The sequence below is a fragment of the Pan paniscus genome, chromosome 4 (assembly GCF_029289425.2).
Source record: "Pan paniscus chromosome 4, NHGRI_mPanPan1-v2.0_pri, whole genome shotgun sequence".
Lineage (NCBI taxonomy): Eukaryota > Metazoa > Chordata > Mammalia > Primates > Hominidae > Pan > Pan paniscus.
Window position 1 is genome coordinate 48,323,735 of NC_073253.2, and position 9,483 is coordinate 48,333,217.

General features: G+C 35.0%; 1 protein-coding gene across 3 annotated transcripts in view; it reads left to right on the top strand.

Annotated features, from left to right (window-relative positions):
* The window catches only part of TRIM23 (tripartite motif containing 23), a 34,651-nt gene extending 25,951 nt beyond the window's left edge, over window positions 1-8,700 (top strand). For 2 of the 3 annotated variants that reach the window (XM_034960027.3, XM_003827435.5), the window contains 4 exons: window positions 1,212-1,341; window positions 1,860-1,970; window positions 3,748-3,872; window positions 6,449-8,700. In XM_034960027.3, the coding sequence (XP_034815918.1) occupies window positions 1,212-1,341; window positions 1,860-1,970; window positions 3,748-3,872; window positions 6,449-6,628 (546 nt within the window). In that variant the 3' untranslated portion in view covers window positions 6,629-8,700. The remainder of the gene's footprint in view (window positions 1-1,211; window positions 1,342-1,859; window positions 1,971-3,747; window positions 3,873-6,448) is intronic. The other variant, XM_008952778.3, reaches the window with a different exon arrangement.
* Window positions 8,701-9,483: the final 783 nt, after the last annotated feature.

Genomic DNA, 9,483 nt, shown 5'->3' on the forward strand with positions numbered 1-9,483 from the left:
GATATGGGGAAGGGCAGGGATGAGTGCACAGAATGCTCCGAATTTTATTACCCCTTTCACTGGAATGCCTTCTTGGTTTTATGGCCTGGGTGCTGTAGTTTCTTAACTGTTCTCTAGAGTTCTCACAGAAGTAGTTCTGTTCCATATATTGTTTTATTTCTGAGGTGTATAACTGGACTTAAGTATAGATTTGGAGCCATAATATACATGGTAATTAAAGCTCATGAAGAGAATTAAAATATGTAGAATGAGGAGGAGGCCTCATATAGACCCTCAAGAATACCAACATTTAAGAGCTGGATTAAAGAAAAATTAGAAGGAACATCCAAAAATGGGATAAAACCAAACCAGGAAAAGTTTGTATCATAAAATCCAAGCAAAGAGTGCTCAAAGGAGTAAGCAAAAATAACACATATATTTTGGGAACTGTTGTAAGGACTTTTATATGTATTCTTAAAAATTAATCCTTTCAAGAATCCTATGTAAATTTTGTACTATTTTAATCCTCCTTTTATGAGATGAAAGTAGTGAAGCAGAGAAATCATGCAGCTAGTAATATATAAAAATGTTCATTATAGCATTATTTGTAATATCATAAAATCAGAAATTACCTAAAATCTATCAGTTGGGGGTTTAGTTAAATTGTGGTTTATGAAATGTAAAGAAGCCATTAAAAGAAAAAGGTTGGTCAATATGTATTGATAGGATTCCATAATATACTGTTGAGTGAAACACATTAGTTTCAATGTGTGGGTAATACTTTTTTAAAAAAAAATTTGTTTTGTTTGTGTATGTTGGCCAGTATGTGCATGGAAAGTGTCTGAAGGGATATACATCAGATTCATAGTAGAAATTTCTGGGAATTGAGCAGCACTTTTTCATTTTAATTAATTTAGCCTTATTGTGATTTTTTTAGTATAGCATAAAAACATGTTTAAGATTTAGAGGATTCATTTGAGTTAGAAAATCTGAGAAAATTAAGTGGGTATGTATATTCTGTTATACAAAGACAAAGTGGTCAGTTTTACTAAGGCAAGATTTAGCCATGGGGAAGGAGTTCATCTTCTTGAGATCAGACTCAGTATTTTGAGGAATACAATTCAGATTGCAATGGTTGAGGAATGAATAGGAGATGTAGAAATAATAAAGGTGCTAAATGCTATTACTTTCTAACTGCATGTCAAAGATATTTAAAAATATTTAAATTGTAGGATAATCGAGTTCACATTGGACCAAAAATGGAAATTCGGGTCGTTACGTTAGGATTGGATGGTGCTGGAAAAACTACTATCTTGTTTAAGTTAAAACAGGATGAATTCATGCAGCCCATTCCAACAATTGGTAAGTATGAATATTGGTTTTTACCTTAATAGACAAACCCTAGCTTACAGCCAAGTTCTTGGGGTCTTATTTGATACTGATCTGTCATGGTGGTGGGCTCTTTTCTGGCTCTAAGATATCAGCATCTCAGAGAAAAAATGCAAGATTGTATGACTATGGGATTGAAATGTTGGTGGGGATAAAAAGAAGAAACAGAGTATTGGTGGGACAGTTGGAAGGAATAGAGGATTGGTGATCCTGGCTGAGGGTGTGGGGTGGGGGGTAGTAGTGGAACAGAGCTGGAAGGTACATGGATCCCAAGGTCCTAAGGACCTTGGTGGAGGTTTAGAGGGCTAGGAGCTGTTACAGGTATACATTCACCATGTAGGAGTAGGAATGGGGTTGATTAGGCTTCAGTAGATATTGCTGCATGTAGATAATTGATAAGTCACAATTATAAACTGGGGGTTGTCTGTGTTTGATATGTCATTCATTGTAAATACAAATATAGTATAAAAGTAACTTTTATTTTAAAACAGGTTTTAACGTGGAAACTGTAGAATATAAAAATCTAAAATTCACTATTTGGGATGTAGGTGGAAAACACAAATTAAGACCATTGTGGAAACATTATTACCTCAATACTCAAGGTGAGAGTTAAAAATGACATTTAATTTTTCACATTTTTAGGATGACAGTTTTCAGTATACTGATTTAACTAGCAAAGCTGATACTTATGATTAAGTCGTTGACTGTATACTTAAGTACCCGTGGCCAGTTTCTTAACTTGTAAAAAATGAAAGTAGAAAGATTAGGATATATACTTTTATTTTATTCCTGATATACCATTATTACACAATAAAAACCATACGTAGCTTAGATACGTAGTCAGTTAAGAGTACTCTTGCTTCTATTAACAGAGAATGTATATTACCAGTATTATATGGGTGTGACTGCTGGTAGCGTAGTGGTATAGAGTTGAATTTATGTTGTATGATTCTGCTGAATTCAGTTAAACTCAACATTTATCCCATTATAATCTCACTATAGCCCCACTCCCACATTTCTTTCACAAACAGTTATTACCTGCAGAAGAACTTACAGTAGCTTGCTTTTGACCAAACCGTATTATATCATATCTATACTCTACATAGGTTTTAGTCACATCTGGGTCTTACTCTACACTTCTGCCTCATAGACCCCAACATAATGCTTACGCTCATGCCGCTTATTCTGTATGTTATTCTGCTTTCCACCAAGATGAGAGACTGAATAATTATTTTTACTTTGGGATTTTTGATATTATTATGAGCCATAATTAATAGAAAAAATGTATTTTTTTTTTGAGACAGAATCTTGCTTTGTTGCCCAGGCAGGAGTACAGTGGCATGATTGCATTTCATTGTCACCTCTGTCTCCTGGGCTCAAGCAATCTTCCCACCTTAGCTTCCCAAGTAGCTAGGACTAGGTATATGCCACCACATTCAGCTAATTTTTTTTTTTTTTTTTTTTTTTTGAGATGGAGTCTTGCTCTGTCTCCCAGGCTGGAGTGCAGTGGTGCGATCTCGGCTCACTGCAAGCTCCGCCTCCCAGGTTCACGCCATTCTCCTGCCTCAGCCTCCTGAGTAGCTGGGACTACAGGTGCCCACCACCATGCCTGGCTAATTTTTCTGTATGTTTAGTAGAGATGGGGTTTCACCATGTTAGCCAGGATGGTCTCGATCTCCTGACCTCGTGATCCGCCCGTCTCGGCCTCCCAAAGTGCTGGGATTAGAGGCACGAGCCACCGCGCCCAGCCACATTCAGCTAATTTTTTTTTTTTTTAAATAGAGATAAGGTCTCACTATATTGCCCAGGGGTCTCGAACTCCTGGGCTCAAGTGATCCTCTCACCTCAGCCTCCCAAAGTGCTGGGATTATAGGTGTGAGCCACTGTGCCCTACAAAAATGAAATTTTGAATATGAGGAATGGTTGAAAGTCTGGAGATAGTTAACTTAGATATAATACTTTGGAGAAATAAAAATGGTGATGGTTTTTATCTTTTAGTCTTTTATTCAAAGACTAAATATTACAAAAGTAGTATTCGAAGAACAAGTAGCATCCATAGGTAGAGGATCATGAGGCATATTTTGAAATTCGTTATGTAAAAAGTTATTTGATATACAGACCAATTTGCATTTGATAGAGCAAGTGTTGTAAATCCTTTCCTAGATGGGGAAACTAAACCTGAGAAGTTATGTAAACTACTTGAAATCATACCGTTAATTATTTGTAGGTGCCCCTGCCATACTAGGCACCCTCTGTGTGAAAATAATGATGGTAGACAAACTCTAACCATAACATAATAATGATATCATTAAATATTTGGTTCATTTACTGAACTTTAGCAAGTGACTATTTTTGTTTTTTTTTTTTTTTTTTGGGTAGCTGTTGTGTTTGTTGTAGATAGCAGTCATAGAGACAGAATTAGTGAAGCACACAGCGAACTTGCAAAGTTGTTAACGGAAAAAGAACTGCGAGATGCTCTGCTCCTGATTTTTGCTAACAAACAGGTAGTGCATTTTTATATTGGAATATTTATTTTAGTAGTTTTGTGCATGTCAAAAGGCAACTGGAAATATTTCAGAAGACAATCAGTTCAATAGATACTTATAGTTTCTTCTGTGTATTTTGAGTACAATCTATGTGAAAATGCTGTGCTGGGTACCTGGGAGTATACAAAATAGAAATAAGGTAGTTAATGCTCACCAGAAACTCCTGTGTATGCATATGAACACATAAGAGATCTGAATACAAAGAAGACTGATAAGTAACTTCAGTAACACAGTGTTACGGGAATTAGGAAAGTAGTTCTAAATGTGGCATGTTGTAAGATTGTAAAATGTAGAATTTGAGTTGAAATTTTGCATGAGGCTGAGTCAGTATGTGAAAGGAAGAACATTATAGACAGAGAAGATAATAGCATGAATGTTTTTAGTTTAGGGAACATCAAGCAGATCTATATGTCAGGTCTCAGTAGAGGATGAAGAGAATTTAGAATAACAGACAAGGCCATGCTGTAAAGGTCTGACAGTGCTAGACTGAGAAATTTAGGTTTTATTCTATGAGCAAGGAGGAGTCATCAAAATGTTGGATTAGTGGGTAATAAGATCATATCAGTGTTTCAATACTATAATTCTAGGGGTAGAATGAATCAGGGCAAAGGACTGGAGACAGGGAGATGCAGTAAATTGCTTAAATAATTCAAGTGAGCATTAACAAGAGTCTGAATTAGAGGAATAGAAAGGCGGAGGCAGATGGAAAAGACTTTGAGGCAGAACTGGTGACTGAATGGGGAGGATGAAGGACTGGGAGTAGCTGAAGATTCCTAGACCTTGAGCCTTTCTAGGAGGATGAGATGCTTTTAAGTAGAGGCAGAAGGAGAGTAGAAGTGGAGCAGAGGAGATGTCATGGGAGGGGAAGAGTAGGATGAAGAATAAAGAATTTTCCCCTTAATAAAAAAGGCAAACTATTAAGAACTGGTATATTTAAGACATGCAAATAAGTCAGTGAAATACCGTTTTCTGCTCATCAGATAGTTAAAGATGAAAGTGTTTTATAATCCTCAGACTTATATACAACTGTTACTATTATTATTTTGAGACTGAGTCTTGCTCTGTCACCAGGCTGGAGTGCAGTGGCACAACCTCTGCTCACTGCAACCTCCCCCTCCTAGGTTCAAGTGATTCTCCTGCCTCAGCCTCCCAAGTAGCTGGGATTACAGGTGCTTGCTACCACACCCGGCTAACTTTTGTATTTTTAGTAGATTCAGGGTTTCATCGTTTTGGTCAGGCTGGTCTCAAACTCCTGACCTCAAGTGATCTGCCCGCCTCATCCTCCCAAAGTGCTGGGATTACAGGTGTGAGTCACTGCGCCTGGTCAACACTGTTCGTGGGTTATTAAACTGAGACATTTTCTTGGAGGACAATTTGGCAATACTCATCAAAGTCCTTTACCCTGCAATTCTACCTTTATATATCTGGTAGACAGATATCCAAAGGTTATCCTACAGATAATTTTGCAAATATACATAAATGTATGTCAACTTATTTTTGTGTATGTATGTTTATGTATGTATGTGTATATATATGGATTTATAATAGCACATAAGCACAAAACTTCAATCTGAACATTCAGTATAGGACTGGTTAAATTATGTTGCAGCCACACAATGGAAGGGAATTCTGATATTAAAAATAATGCAGACCATCTGTGCTCATAATGGAAAGATACTCATCTTCAACATGTTTACGTAAAAAACAAACAGAAAACCCTGCAAGTTATAGAAAGTCTAAACTATGTTCCTGTTTGTGTCTCTTTGCATGAGTGTGCATGGAAATTTTCTGGAAAAATATGTTGTAACTGGTGGTTGCTCCTGGGAAGTTGGGGCAATGGGTGTTCAGAGTGGGAATGTAGTGAACTCTTCAATATATAACCCTATATATAAACCATTTATTAAGGTTTCTATGTGTTAATTTTTTTTTTTTAAGTTGATGCCTTACACTTAGGCAGGCCAGGCGCGGTGGCTCATGCCTGCAATCCTTGCATTTTGGGAGGCTGAGGTTGGTGGATCACTTGAGGTCAGGAGTTCGAGACCAGCCTGACTAACATGGTGAAACCTCGTCTCTACTAAAAATACAAAAAAATTAGCCGGGCATGGTAGCACATGCCTGTAATCCCAGCTACTTGGGAGGCCAAAGCAGGAGAATCGCTTGAACCAGGAGGCAGAGGTTGCAGTGAGCCAAGATCATGTCACTGCACTCCAGTCTGGGTGACAGAGTGAGACTCTGTCTCAAAAGATAAAAAAATTACTTAGGCAGTATGTTTCCTTTTAGGTTGCAAGGCCTTTATTGATTTCATTGTTAAGCTAGCCTTACAAAATATATACATACACACACATATAAATTAGTTAAACCAAACTAATTTTTTCTATTCTTATTAATCTCAGAATAATTACTGAAAGATGAATCTAGGTTTTTTGTTTAGGCTTCTGTTAGAACACTGTCAACAAATTTCTCTATAAATGGTGATAATTAGAAAAATTATAATTTGGATGGACTGATAAAAAATATGTGTATATATCTTTCAGGATGTTGCTGGAGCACTGTCAGTAGAAGAAATCACTGAACTACTCAGTCTCCATAAATTATGCTGTGGCCGTAGCTGGTATATTCAGGGCTGTGATGCTCGAAGTGGTATGGGACTGTATGAAGGGTTGGACTGGCTCTCACGGCAACTTGTAGCTGCTGGAGTATTGGATGTTGCTTGATTTTAAAGGCAGCAGTTGTTTGAAGTTTTGTGGTTAAAAGTAACTTTGCACATAGTATGTTTTAAGAAATTATACATTTCAAAAGATGGTAATTTAGGATGCATATATATATATAAAGGAATCTTGGATTGGGAATTCAGTACTTTGCTTTAAAAAAATTTTGTGGCAGAATTAAATTTCTAATTGAGCAGATTAGATTGAATTAAATAGAAACTTATTGAATATACATTCTTTTAAAAAGTATATTTGTTATTTAAGTTTTTCAGATAATATGTGACCAATATACTGGGAAAGAGGTAGTCACAGAGAAAGGGTAAGTGAAGGTTTATTCTTTCAGTGAAAAAAGAATAGCCAATTGAGTGCCTAATGAGACCTCTGTGTGAAGCAAGTGAAGTATAGCTTCTTCTTTTAACCTGCCTTTTCACTGAATGTTGGCAGCATTTAGTAGTAGAAATGACAGTTGCTTAATGAAATAGAATCCAAACTACATATTTGGATAATAGGATTACTTTATGTTTATGTTCAGAGTTAACAGAACACCTTTAATGCTAAGAACTATAAGGTACAGAAAACTAATACTTTATATAGTGTTTTATTAACTTTCTCCTACAGCATTTTGTATAAAACACAATGAGGGAGTGAAATGTTACCCAATTAGGCTTGTCAGGTTAGTAATAAAACTGTGGAAGTAATTGGATCTGAATTTATGAAAGACCCATTTCCAGGACTGAACCTAGGTCAGAGCTCTAAATTGGTCCTTCTATTTTTCAACAAATTTAAAGTAATATTTCTTTCTAATATAATATTGCATCCTTTGTGGGAATGACTGTAGGTAAAATGTAGTAAGTTACGCAGAACCAGGGTTGGCTTTATTTAAAAGCTAGTGACCTAAATAGAAAGCAAACTTCAAGAGAAGTTGTAAGTACAGTGGCAAATGCTTATTACTTACTTCAAACTGTTTCCCAAAATAAGTGCATTTATTTTGACAATAAAACTTAAGGCTCTTCATGAGAAGGCCTTGAAAAGTTACTCTAGAGGAAAAATGTCTAAAGAAAAAAAAATTCAAAAAGTTTACATTAATTATTCAGTGTTGTGAGTAAATAAAAATGTGTGCTCTTTACTGTTTTTCATTTTTAAAGAATATTATTATGGAAGCACGATTTATTTAAATAGGTACATTGAGACTTTGTGTTTTTTTTAATGTTCTGATACATTAGGATGAAGTTAAATCTTAAATCTTGTTAGTTGAATTGTAAGGACAGTGATGTCTGGTAACAAGATGTGACTTTTTGGTAGCACTGTTGTGGTTCATTCTTTTCAAATCTATTTTTGTTTAAAAACAATATAACTTTTAGAAAACAAAGCATTAAAAAAAAGCCTATCAGTATTATGGGCAATATGTAAATAAATAAATGTAATATTTCATCCTTTATTTTTCAGGTAAAAGGTCATGCTGTTACAGGTGTAGTTTGTGTGCATAAATAATACTTCCGAATTAAATTATTTAATATTTGACTGATTTCAATAACTGTGAAAAATAAAAAAGGTGTTGTATTGCTTGTGAGAACTCGAACTGTTTACTAGTTAATTGAAGAAAAAGTGTAACACTAAGGTGAACTTGCTTCCCTTTTCACTAATTTTGCTAAACTTTGTAATGCACATTCTTAGCATATAACTGAACACAATTTAAAAATTGTGCCTGATTATAATGTATGTATAATGGTAGGTGTTTGTGTGTGATTCATTTTTAAAGAAATATTTTTCTCAAGCTCCTGTTACTATTTGTGGTTGTATTATTTCACTAATCATTAGTTAAGACTGTGCTAGTCTTCCCTGGGAAACTAAGAAGAGAGCTTTTTTATATACAGTATATTAGAATTTTCCTAGTAGCTGAATTTCTGTATTAGGTCTAAATATTACTGTATGTTATATAAAGCAGGTATGTCAAGTGTATAGCCGTAGTCTATAATTCAGGAATGCTTTATAACCATCAGAAGCCATTATTTGCACTACATATATGATAAGTATAGACAGCAATAAAATGTTAAGATCATTTTTAAGAAGTCCCATCATTATTCTTGAAAGTCTCTTTCTTGAACCATCTACCTAATATTATTGCTAGTCGTAACCAATTTAAGAAGTCATTATTTGTGCTGTGGTTAGGAGAGAAAATAAAACAAAATGGGTATGGGTTGGCATGCCTGTCAAATTTGAGATGTAGTTTATTTGATACAGCAAAATTTTAGAAATAACGTTTTGAATTTGCAACATAGGCCACATTTACTGATGAGAACAGATACTAAACTTGATCTTAACTACACCTGATCTTAGCCAAAAGGCCGAGAAGTGATGTGCAGGCCACATTTAAATAAGTAATATAACCATAGTGTTTTGAAGGCGGAGCTAAAGTTTTACATTGAACAAAGTGAAACTTCGTTACTGCCTTTTAAATTTTAAATGTAAACTTGTTTCATAAGAAAACATAGTATTTTAAATGAGCATTTTAGAAAATGGCTTGCAAAACTTAGTGGTAGCTCATGAACTAATACTGCTAAGAGAAAGGCTTTTTATGTAACACTGGGATACTTCTCAATTGGCAAAGTGGTAACAAAGAAGAAGACAGCTGTATTCTTCCCTAAAAGAATAAAGGATGAAAAGGACTAATGAATAAGAATGAAATTATATCCTGATAACTTAAAACATGCTTTTAAAAAGACATGGGCAAAGTATGTTTTTAGGTCTGCCGATTAAGTTTTTGATATTAATCGAAAAATTCATTAGTCAAATATGGTTTTCAAAGCAAAATAATTGTATTTGTTGGGGAATGAGGCATCATCACCACTTGGTGGCAATAT